This window comes from Kwoniella newhampshirensis, chromosome 5, assembly GCF_039105145.1.
Source record: "Kwoniella newhampshirensis strain CBS 13917 chromosome 5, whole genome shotgun sequence".
Lineage (NCBI taxonomy): Eukaryota > Fungi > Basidiomycota > Tremellomycetes > Tremellales > Cryptococcaceae > Kwoniella > Kwoniella newhampshirensis.
Window position 1 is genome coordinate 808,888 of NC_089959.1, and position 12,138 is coordinate 821,025.

Genomic DNA, 12,138 nt, shown 5'->3' on the forward strand with positions numbered 1-12,138 from the left:
GAAGGGTGGATGAACGGGTCGGCCGATGGGGTTGTTCAGGATTAGTGTGAACAGGGAGAGTGAGATGCAAAACCGAATCGTTCCGAAGGCGGAAGAGCGCAAGGGATTCTTTATCAGATACGCGGAATCAAATATTAAATTTAAGTACAAAACTAGAAATGAGGAAACTCATCCCTTTAAACGAAACGACCCATGATGATATCTTCCCCTCTCGCTGTTGTCTGCCCATGCGTTGAGTCGTGACCCCACCTAACGTCATTGGCATAGATGGGCGGTGTGGACAATTTGTATGGTAATCTTATCAGGGCTCTTCTGGGGTCGCATTGCCACGTCGATGAGCCATCAGTCCCTCCGACCCCTACTCTCTATCATGCGATGAAGACTCTTGCGCATGTACGCTGTGTGACACGTGTTGCAAACTGACATACAACACACTACGCGCATCACGCATAGCTACAACCCATGCATATGTATGACGCCAAAGGCGTGGAAACAGTTTGTGAATGTGATGCCTAGTGTAACCACATATGTTATACCTCTTTGTACAAGTGGAACTAATTGAGCCATCCTCTGCACGTCGCAGCACCGCAAAGACACGGTACTCTAAGTGCTGGGTCAGACTCCAGTGGAAATTTATAATCGTAAAGGATCTAGGATGATACTTTGTCAGCGACTATCGATTGACGTCAGAACCACTCGTCGCTCACCTCTTCTCCAGGATGCAGGGTCCGTTCAGCGTAAATGACAATCTGCAGAAACCAGTCAGCTTTCAGCATTCCCTCAACTCGGACTCACCTTGGACTGCCCGTTCACCTTGATGATCTTGGCATTCGCCGAAGGGTCACAGGAATGGTTGATCAGTCGACTGGGAAGGACGGTCAGCGCATCACCTGAGGCAGACCCGGCCGGCACAGCTCACCTCACTGAACCTCTAAAGGTCGCATCACAGACAGTATCATTGTCAATCCTGAAAAGGTAGGACGACCCGATTCCCTGCTTCAGATACCTCTGCTCCCTTACTTCTGCTACAGCTGCTCGACACAGCTCCCCAACATACTCGCACACCATCTCTCCGACGTGGATAATTTCCATGGCATATAGTCCGTATCCCTCGATGGCAGATCGGGCGAATCGCAACTGCTTCTTCCGTATTCGAAGTTGATTGAAGGCGAAGAGATCGCTCTCAACAGTAACGTTCGCGGCCACAGCAGCTGTTTGTCGATGTTGATCACGTCCGGCGAGACGGGCGGTTCTCCCCGTCGTCACACCACTAGCTTCTTCTTCAGTGACAGCTGCACGGTTTCGTTGCGGGAGATATGTCGATTTTTGGGTCTGAGGTATTTTCTTCCATCCTTCGGCTCGCCAAGCTCCAGATTGGTGATACAACGGATGCTTATCGGTCAAGTGCACTTGGTCGTCTTCGGTAAAGGTGGGTTCAGTGCTATCCTTTGCAGAAGCCAGGGCTCGCCCAAGCCAGTAAGCATCTTCTTCGTCCTGAATCGCACCGGATGCGATGAATTTGTCAACATCGGATCTGGCGACCTTTTTCTCCTTTTCTTTGACAGCAGTCGGTTCCTTCGCAGAGACCTTGACTCCTTTCTTCGCCCCTCCGTCTAGCTTGATCTCTGCGACTTGCGGCTCAACAGGCGGTGCGATTTCGACAATAGATGGCTCCAAACGCGCCTTCTTGGCCTGTTTACCGGTCTTTGGTTTAGCAAGTCTTTTCTTTCCTTTGCGAGTCGTGCCGTCATCCTTGGCATCTGACGGATGCTCGGAGGTAGGTGGAGCGAGTGTGGTCGCATCGTCCATCTCGATGTCTTCATCTGGCAATTTGATAGGTGCTTTGGCGGATTCGTCATCTGAAAGTGAGGAGGTGCTTGAAAACGATGGTAAGCGTTTGCGTGGACGCACAGGAGCCACTTCGATCTCATCCTCGCTCGACTCGGCGGATGTATATGCACGGCCACGCCGGTTCTTGTCGGTGAGCGACACGGCCGCTGGCTTTGAAGGTAGAGGTCGGTTTTTCTTCGTAATAGTCAGGAACTTCCAAGCTCCCTTTTCCACATTGGCGTCGCTGACTGCCGTATGGAGCGTAACTTCTTCTGGGCGAGCGGAAGGTGGTGTTTTTACGGTCAGACTAAGACGGTGGCCCTGGACCGCTGTCGTGTCGAGAACTCGCTGAGCCCGATATGCGGAGCCATCGTCTGTGAAGAGAATGTACCATCCAATGTGACTATAGAGTACCTTTTGCAAGGTGTCAGCGCAGGCTTGTCACTCAGGTCGGTCTTGACTTACCTGAGCTGGCTTGAAAGCCTTGAAATGATCCTTGATGTGCAGTTCATATGTCGCTGTTGCGGGTAGCGCCTTGGCGTCAATAAATATATGCGCATGACCGTTCTCAGTCAACGCTTGTTTCACCCTTTCCACAGTCTTCTCGTCGTCTTTGGTAGGTGCCGCTGCCATACGACCTCCCGCTCTCCTTCTACCAAAGGGCGATCTGGACCTCGGGCGGTACGCTGGTCGAGCGTCATCGCTATCGGAGGAGTAGTCCGAGTACGAGGAATACGAAGAGTAAGAAGCCGATCGAGATCTGGCTCGACGAGGGGTGTACGAATCGCGCACCTCTGACCGACGGCTATCGTGAGCATGCTTAGAAAAGGGTGCCGCGGTGAAGGAGGAAGCTAGGTGCTGAACGGCCGTGTCGGGCCGGAGAGGCAACCCCACACGCTGAGGAGGGAGCACCAAGTTTCGAGGAGGGTATGGACGGCTGGGAAGGCTGTTGCGGGAATTTGCGTCGAACGTGACTGGAGACGGGCGATAATTGCGAGGGCCAGAAGGAGGAATTGGTCGCCTTGCTGGGATAGAAGGGAAGGACCGTCGAGGGGTAGCAGCACCTGTCGATGATGAAGGGGTGCTCGCGCCGACGATAGGTGTCGGTGCGGGAAGCGCTGGCGGAGCTGCCGGCTTTGGCTTCGGTGCATACCTTTTGTCCATCTCATCTTTCACTGCTTTCTGACTTCGCAGTCCTCTACCGTCCAATACAACCCTGATCCTTTCATCGCCCGTCAAGCTGATTCTCTGTCCGTCACATACTCTTACTACCTGGTTCGCTACATCATGAGCCGTGCCCGGGCGACCATGGGGTGGTCCATCAAATTTGATCCAGCATATACCAAGCTGCATACCGGATTTGGTGTCCATTTTCGCGTCGATGTCCTTGATGCGTCCATATGGGCGAAGGAATTTGCTAATTTGATCCGTAGTGGTGAGGGGACTTAGACCGGACAAAAGAACAGCCGTGGGAGGTGGGGGAGGCTTCGGCGTTGTGGATTGTTCATCCCACTGCAGGTTAGCGTGAGCGGTGAAGAATTACTCACCTCGTATTCGAGAGCATAGAATCCGTTCCTCTGCTTCATGCTACCTCTTCCTCTCCGTATTTGTTCAGCGGGCAATGCCCTTCGTGGGTCATTCAATTTGACCGGCACACCATCCTCTATTCCATCGAACCTCTTCACCATCTCTTTGCCCTTCCCTTTAATCAGGAGGAAATTCCCTAGTCCAGGTCGAGGATGTACACAAGCAGGAGGTACGTATAGAGGCGCAACATATGGTGGTGTAGGCGATTTGGGAGGCTCGTCCACTGGAGGTGGAGGCGGTGGCGGCGTTGCGGTTGGTTCCCTCAGATCCATGGGGACATTGAAACTCCGGTCCTCGATTTCCTCTACCTCTTCGGATTCTGTACCCAGATCTTCGTCTTGATCCTCGTCCGAGGGTGTTCGCCGGCGGATTGGCAATTCTCGAAAGTGAAAAGAAGGAGGTGCCGGAGTTCCTTGGCTGAACAAGAGCGATCTCGGGGCGCGAGGAGGAGACGGCAAGGTACGATGGTCGGGTGACGGAGACGGTGGTCTGATCCAGGTCGGCGGAGACGACCCACGAGAAGAGACATACTGACCAGTCGGCGGCTGAGATGAGTCAGTGGCAGGCGGAGGGGATGATAGGAATGAAGCGCGAGGTGGAGGTGACGGGGGAGGGGGTGGAACGAGGTCGTCAGGAGGTGGAGGTGTATCCGGCGGCGGTGGTGTGGGAGGCGAACCGTCCGGTAATGGAGGTGTAGGTGGCCGATCAGCTTCTGGTGGAGGCGGTGGTGGTGGTGTCGACCTATCGAACGGTAACGCATCGAGATGGGGCGGTATGGGTCGCCCATTCGGTCTACTTGGCAAAGTGGGTAACGCGATGGATACTTTATTTCTGGCGGAAGAGTCGGTGGGCAGTAATTTGGATTGGTAGTCATCGCCATCACGCTCTTTGAGGATTGTGGAGGAGGTGGAGGATGTAGCAGATCGAGCCTGTGAGAGAGTGCGAGCTCGATGTGGAGGTTCGTCACGATCTAGATTTCTCGACGAGGACTCTCCGGACGAAGACGAGCTAGCCAAGCTTGGTAGACGGTGCGTTGAGGGGCTGATGGATGACAGGTATCGCACCTGTCCACTTGTACTTGACTCGGTGTGGATGGGCAGCTGCCTTGTGAATCCGGAGGTTGAGCCGTTGAGATGGGCGGCTGATGTCGATCCACTTGAACCTTGTCCGTTGCCTGACAATGGAGGTCCTAACCGGCTTTCCAAGCTCAAAGGACGAGGTCTCGATGGTCCAGCGGGCGCATTGATCCTTGGCTGCGTCGGAAAAGCAAAAGACACTTTGTCGGGACGAACGGCAGGCCCATTGGACCCATTAGAAGCGGAAGGGCCGATAGGAGGTGAATGGGAGCTGGAACTGCCGCTGGACCGCAAAGCCTTCGGACCAGTCGGAGGGAGTTTGTGGACGGCTGCTTGAGGTAGAGACGGTTTGGAGGGCAGGGACCTCGGGGAAGAGGGAGGGGGAGCCATCACCTTGGCTCAGTGGTCGATGCGGCTACTCATGCGGATAGTCGAGCCAGGTCTAAATGAGAGGAAACGGCCGGAAGGTACACTGGGATACGGAACGAATGACAGCACTTTTATGCGTCTTCCACAGTGTGTGATGGGTCAGAGTCGGACGCGAACCACTCGTGCGAACTGTTCTGATGACTCCTCGCACCTCTCACGAGTTGGTGGATGTGTTGTTGTACAGGGTCAGTGAACAAAGTGGGTGAGAGGACAAAGAAGGAATCGCGTGCAACGACTGGATATCAATTCAGCGTTTTGCGATGTCCCTTAGGCGCGCCGTGGTATCAGTGGCAACAACATTTTGGTGACACTCAACGACGATGACAACAAATGGCAGTACGAGTACTGTAGCATCCGATCGATATCTCCCTTGTGACATTATGAGCTGTGAATCTCTGTTGATCCGCACAGCGAACCAGGACAGTCCACCTCAGCCCCACCTCTGACATCAAGACAATTACACATCAATCCGACCCATCTCGCTGCTCGTCATCGCTGCTGTCCCACGACTCGCAATCGTCGTCCTCCATCCCGCTACCATCTTCCTCCTTACCGTTATCGTCTTCGATGACAATGGTGGCGTGCAGCACAATCTGGTAATCCGCGGGACTCTGTGATGATTTTGAGTGATGTCAATCAGTCAATCAGGTACTTCGCTCGACACAATCGCACAGCACATCCTCACGCACCTTCTCCACGTCAATCCACTCCGCGCTTCCGACCAAATCGTACCTAAACCGTCTCTTAGCTTGACCGTTACACGTCAGATCTACTCACCGGAAATCCTCTAGATCGCCATAAGGTCGTTCGAAGCGCAACCAGTCTTCGAACAGTGCGACGAATGGCGTCTCACTATCCCAATTGTACACCCATTCTCCCCAATATCCCGCATGGCCCGTTTCGTCGGCAAAAGCGAACCAGTACAGGACCTGAGCGCGAGCAGTCCGCACAGGGTGTGATCAGATAACGATCAGATGGAGACGCAGCAAAAGCAGGCACGATATCTGCCTTGGGACGTGAACGTGGTTCTTCGTCCACTCACCCGGATGTATACCTCTCCACGTTCTCTCTCTGCAATTGACAACGTCCAGCTGCTTTCCGCGTGTGTCCAATTGGACTTACCATCAGGAGTGTCCCAGTCGGTATAATCTTCATTCAACAGCTGCTGCTTTGCCGCCAGATCCGGTGGTGTCGCCATCTTCGTCGACTAGCGACCATTTGGTGTGAGTGGTGATGGGAGTCATTCGGACTGTCAAACGATATTAATAGACGGTGTCACAAACAAACAAGAGGAGAAACATGATGGGAGAACAGGGGTTGTCGGTGAGATTGCTTCTGACGACTTGTCCCTTCCTCTCCTCTCTGAAACAATCCCTCTGGTCTGGCCAACCGGTGATGAAGATGGTTGTGACTCACACAGATGATGCGCCACCCCGCTCGGATCATACACCGCTGCACACGTCTGCCACGGCAGTCTATATGACCTCCGACCTCATCTTCACGACATGGACCCCTATAGTCGTTTTCATCACCGTAAACCTTATCAATACTGCATCTCTATCCGAGCTAAGCAAAAGGCACATCCCGTACGATCCTCGTCCTTCACGCTCCTCATGTGGAGCAGCTTCACCTGCCCTAGTCGCTTAAACTGCCCCATTCGCTCGAATCGCTTGAGCTGGGCCACCAAAACGATTCGCTCGAACCACTCGAAATGCTCATATGACTTGATGAATCAATGGAACCGCTGTCGGTGCCGGAATCGCTTCAGCACCTCCAATCATCTAAGACCACGATTGTTGCGTGTGATGCGATCTCATGTACGGGGTCCGGCCCGGAGCTCCTTTTCTTTGGCTCGACAACCTGCTTGATCCTCATCACGCATCAATCTCTCTTCCAGCGGAAATACAACGAAAGTGACACAAACCTACCCATTGTCCATTGCGCGCTGTCAAGAGGCTGGAGAATGAACTAGCGCCCATATCAACATCAGTGAACGACATCTGACCCGTCCCCTGCATGATCTATCCACTTACAGAAATCTTCTCAGATCCTTGTCCGGTCTCGCGACATGCCATCAATGCTTGGAACCTACCGTCGAACCGTCTGTGCTTTCCAAAGATCCACACCCATTCTCCCCCGTAAGAGTGACGCCATCGTCATCAGGTCAGCTGAACCAGTACAGAAAGTGAAGAAGGTTGCAGTGGTGTCGCGTGAGGTATTGAAAAGTCAAGGTGAGTTGGTTGGGCGGAACAGCTGTTGTGAGTTGCACGAAGATGCTCGACAGACCGCCAGACTCACTCCGATATGACACTCGTGACTCTTGATTTCTGTCGAGTGACACGCGGCTGAGCCAGAGGCGTCTCAATGCATCACGCCCGAATAAACCAAAAGAGGCCAGTGCTGACAACTCGCCATGAATCATGGATCTGACCCATTGAGAAAGGAGGTTTAGCCACGAGCGCCATTCTCTCCTTCGGACCAACGTCCGTCAGCGTAGCGTGATGTGTAAAGGATGAACAGAACCGAAAAAACGTTCAGGAAAGGAAGATAGGAGTTGGAAAGCAACGGTGTGACCGATCCTCGTTAGCATCGGAAAACAATACGACCGAGGGCGGAAAAGGGGAACCAAGGGCTCGAGCATCGTCATGACACGACACAACAGTGATCGGGACAGGCGTCAGGATAAGCACAACGGGATGGCGCTCTGAAAAGGGGTACCCTGTGGTGGCGCACACAGGTGTGTACTGGGTTCGTGGATGAGTTTGTGACCATGATGGTCTGGATCAGGAAAAATAGTGATCGACAAGATAGATACAGAACCATGGAGCATAATGAGCGTGAGGATACGTTTGAACGTGGACATCTTTTACATTATCGTTTCACGTAGCTTATCTCTTCTCTTGCTACAAGGAAATAATCAGAAGTGTACCACTGCTACCCACCAGGGGCGATACAATAACTTAGACTACAGTCCATCCCAGAGAAACTTCCCAACCCTCACACCCGGATCACATCACTTGTACCACAATCTGATAGTCAGATGATCGTAAACTCCCAGATCGTCTGCGGTCTATCAGCGGATCCAGCATGGGTCAGTCGTAGCCAATGTGCCAGAAAGCAGAGGGCTATCACGCCGCTCACCTCGTCGCCTGAAAGATACTCATCGCAATCTTCGTAATCCCAACTGAACAGGGGCAGGTCATGGGGTATCAGCGACCGGTCCCCTCTTCTGCTCATGCAAGGCTCCCTACTCCCCTACTCCCCCTTGACTCACTTGAAATCGTGATATTGGATACCTGACCAGTCCTCGTACGTGTCGTCGACCCATTCCTGGAGGATCTCCTTGATTGGATCGCCTACACGTAGTCCACAAGACAAATTAGTGTCACTGTACTTACCGCTCCTCGCTCATCATAAGAGAGAAGAGAAGGTCCGATCAGAAAGAACGATGACGTAGGAAGACAATACACACCCCTGTCCCAGACGTAGATGGCGGTATTCCAACCACCTGTAAACCAGACGATCTGATCAAGTTGGATTTAGTACAAGCATAAGTTACTGAGCATTGTTGGCGGATACCGTCTGAACGTGACTCACTCGGACCCAGACTTGATCGCCTTGAGGAGTCGGGTCATCTGGATAAGCAGGTCAATTCACGTTTCATCGTGAGCTGCAATACCGTCCTTCATATCCTGTCAGTGGCAAAGGGGGGAGAGACTTACCACCGTCTATGTCCCATTGGGAAGGAGGATCGTTAATCCATCCGTTATCGTCGTTTGACATCTGGATTGCGTGGCGAGGAGTGGGCAAAGATCAAGAGATGTAGTTGCAATCAGGTCGATAGGAGGTATCGGGTGTCAAGTGAGAGTGGATAAGTGTATACATCCCAATGAAACCAGAGGCTGACAACACGCTTTTCCATTTCCACCACACACCCCTGTGAGTACGCAGGTGACGAATGATCAATCAACCCATTCAAAAAGAAGCTTGACCTTTTGCTTCTGACGATGTATGGTATGACATCAAAGGAAAGCTATATGACCTCATACTTGTGTATTTTACATGTGTGTGTATGCGAGGGACGCTGCGTCCACACATGCAGTACGCACAGCAAACAATGCGGTCGCGAGAAATTGTCATATATTGGTTTATACCTCGCAATGTGCCTCGTCCATAACGAAACGACCTCGGTGCCACAGTCAATGTAGAGATCGAGCCGTCAAACCAGCTGTGAACCGGAGAACCACACCACTCGTCCGTACTGCAGCACCATGCCACATCTATACATCGCGAAGATGACGACTTGTTGTATTGACTATATATATTACTACTTGTACTGGATCATGCTACTATATTTGTCCGTAAGGTGATTGCGCTCTGTAAGCGACTCCGAAAGGATCCATTCCACAATCGTTACGATATCGTTAAAGAACGTAAGGGAGGTACGAAAACATGCGGATACATTGATGCTTGATCGAACCATTGTCCTTGGAATGGTACTAGTGAGGGAGATCAAAGTAACACAGCTCCGATCACACCGGCAGCGAGGATGTAGGCCGATGAGCTCAAGCTGACAAGAGCGGAGCCTGAGGATGTCGCACTGTTGCTGGCAACCGCAGCCGCTCTGGAGGTGGCTGCTGCACTGCCACTGGCGGAAGTCGTAGGGGCCGAAGAACGCGAAGCGGATTGCGTCGTTGATGCCGCGCTGGAAGATGCAGAAGTGGTTGACGCGGGAGCAGCAGCCGACGTTGACGAACCAGCCGAAGTTGTGTTGGTGACAGCAAAAGTGTTCGCAGCAACCGACTGGGTAGTGACGGTATCGGTATTACCCTTTCCAGAGTTGACATACCAGTCCATACCATAAGCATCGGCGACGTTCTTCACTTGCCATCCGCTTGAGACCATCTTAGGGTATGCCTCCATGAATACGCCGACGGTGTTGTCGTTCAGCTCGTGCTCGAGGATCATGAGACCGGTTGACTTGTTCTGCGCAATGAAGCCGTCCATGGCACTTTCAACCGATTGCAAGGTGTACTGTCCGTTGCTACCGATTGCCCAGTCGGCCGAGTCCTGGTTCCAGACGACAGTCTCCATACCGAAAACGCCCTTGGCGATGGCTCGAACACGATTGTCGACGTCACCGAAAGGAGGTCGCCAGTACTTGGGGATTCGACCGCCGTTCAGGTCACTGATGATCTGCATCGTCCATCCGAGTTCTGCCAAGACCTGCTCGTTGGAAAGGGTGGTCACTGAAGAAGCATCAGCGAAAGTAAACAGCAGCGATCGCGATCTAACTCACTGTAAGGGTGAGACCAAGTGTGAACAGCAATGTGTCCTCCTGCCTTGACCGCATCTTGCATCGTGGTAGGGCTACTAGAGGTCAGCCCAGTACAGCCGACTTGACCGGACCACTCACGCTCCCACAATGTTTCCCCCGATCATGAAATGCGTAGCGGCAGAGGCAATGTTGTTCTTGGCCAGGAAGTCGTAAAGACTGGGACTAGCATTTGTAGGTCCGTCATCGAAGGAGAGCTGGGAGGTAATATCAGCTAGCTCGGCACCCGACGATTCAGCTTCCACTCACGGCTAGGGTGTTAGCTGGGGGGTTGTACAGATCTTCCTTGGTCGTACAGGCGTAAGTGAAGGAACAGATGGTTGAGTCGGACGGAGTTTCTCCGTTGGCGTACGTGGGATACCCGTTGTTGGGGGAGGAAGGGTTCACACCGGGCATAGTGATGCTCTTGAGCTTGTCGAGCCACGCCTGAGGTAAGGAGCTGGTGGGAGGTGTACCACTGGGATCGGGGTAGTTGGACGAGAAGTCTAAGGGCAATTGTGTTTAGTGCACCTACGAAATGTTAGGTGGAACGAGCGACTCACTGGCATCTGACGGACTGGGAGTGTATCTCTTCTGGAAGAGAGCGGCCACAGGACTATCTCTCGGTTGGAGCCATGCCTCGTTGAGGGGAGTTGCGGAAGCGGCGGCGAGGAGCGTGAGGGCGGGGAAGAAGAGAGATGAGCCGTACATTGCGAGATGAATATCGTTCTATTTTATAGGCCACAAGCTGCTATTGAGGTCGAGGGTTCGAACGATACAAGGGATTGATGATCGGCGCAGTCGACGCGTGGAGGGCGGATCGAGAAAGGGAAAGGTGACGTCGCGGTGACAGTGTTATTGATTGTTATTATAGAGAAGGGAGGTGTGATGGGAATGAGCATGTGAATGAAAATACTCGTGGTCTATTTATATTCGTATACATGTAAAACCCAAACTCACTCGAATTGTCCGAGAGTGTGTGTGTTTTTGCTTTGTTTCCTGAAGCTGTGTTTGTTCGTCCAGGGAAAGGGGGTTGCAGGGGTGATTAACCGTCCGACCGGCAGTTCCCGCAGACAACGTGAGATGGAGTCAAATAGTCAAAGGGTCGATCGGGTCACACTGTCGTAAGAATGAGAGGGCAGAAAGCTGTGTTCTCCTGTACGCAAGACGCACACAGGCCAGTGATCAGTTATTTATCCTATCCCGACTACCAGAGTCAAGCATTTGACATGAGAATGTTAGGACGGGTATGACGGGATATGTTGCGAAGATGAGGGTGCGGGGGTAAAAAACCACCGACCAGTCATCAGCACTTACCACAAGCTGTGTCGAATACAATGTCCCTGCTCTAGCTTGGTTTCGGCGTTTGCTGTGCGCAACAGCAGTGAGACGGACGGACAGACCGCAGTGGTATCGAACAGAAAGGGACGATGAAGAGAACAGAAAGCAGATGAGGTATCGTAGCGATAAAGTGATTCGGTCCGGAAAAAAAAAGAGCGGATGTGCTAGTCTCAAACAACCTCCTCCTCTTCTTCTCTTATACCATACCGAACACCCATCGCGGAAAGCGACACCATTCCTTGTCTCGTGGTCAGCTTCACTTCAGGTCCCGCCCGCCCGCGCGCCCGCCCTTTCGTCCGTCCGTTGCTTGTTTGGTTCTGTTCTCAGACCGACCGACCTACGCTGGGTTTTCAGCCCTGAGTACGAAAGACGCTGCCTGTCTGTCTGCCGGATCGCAGGGGAATGAGAATCTCAACCGGCGGGCTGTGATAGGGTTGAAGGTTTCAGAACAACATCACATGTACGTACACCCTTCTCGTCGAGATTGAGCGGAGACAGCTTGCTTTATGATCCAATTCTCTCGTTGTCGTATGGTTCCGGTACAGCTCTTGCGTACGAGTA

At 52.6% G+C, this 12,138-nt stretch overlaps 4 protein-coding genes across 4 annotated transcripts; all 4 read right to left on the bottom strand.

Moving 5' to 3' along the window:
* Positions 1–554: 554 nt before the first annotated feature.
* On the bottom strand, positions 555–4,883 carry IAR55_002877 (uncharacterized protein; the record flags this gene model as incomplete). Its single annotated transcript, XM_066945988.1, has 6 exons — positions 555–650; positions 708–749; positions 796–865; positions 920–2,244; positions 2,296–3,315; positions 3,378–4,883. 6 exons carry the CDS (start codon positions 4,881–4,883, stop codon positions 555–557), a joined length of 4,059 nt encoding a protein of 1,352 aa, XP_066803489.1.
* Positions 4,884–5,386: 503 nt separating this feature from the next.
* Positions 5,387–6,120, bottom strand: IAR55_002878 (uncharacterized protein; the record flags this gene model as incomplete). The annotated part of the gene is made up of 5 exons (XM_066945989.1): positions 5,387–5,533; positions 5,612–5,654; positions 5,700–5,851; positions 5,965–5,993; positions 6,045–6,120. 5 exons carry the CDS (start codon positions 6,118–6,120, stop codon positions 5,387–5,389), a joined length of 447 nt encoding a protein of 148 aa, XP_066803490.1.
* Positions 6,121–7,935: 1,815 nt separating this feature from the next.
* On the bottom strand, positions 7,936–8,705 carry IAR55_002879 (uncharacterized protein; the record flags this gene model as incomplete). Its single annotated transcript, XM_066945990.1, has 6 exons — positions 7,936–7,992; positions 8,064–8,106; positions 8,197–8,278; positions 8,395–8,446; positions 8,520–8,557; positions 8,645–8,705. The coding sequence occupies 6 exons, from the start codon at positions 8,703–8,705 to the stop codon at positions 7,936–7,938; spliced, it is 333 nt and encodes a 110-aa protein (XP_066803491.1).
* Positions 8,706–9,434: 729 nt separating this feature from the next.
* Positions 9,435–10,947, bottom strand: IAR55_002880 (uncharacterized protein; the record flags this gene model as incomplete). The annotated part of the gene is made up of 5 exons (XM_066945991.1): positions 9,435–10,171; positions 10,222–10,292; positions 10,339–10,454; positions 10,507–10,742; positions 10,800–10,947. The coding sequence occupies 5 exons, from the start codon at positions 10,945–10,947 to the stop codon at positions 9,435–9,437; spliced, it is 1,308 nt and encodes a 435-aa protein (XP_066803492.1).
* Between the last annotated feature and the right edge of the window lie 1,191 nt (positions 10,948–12,138).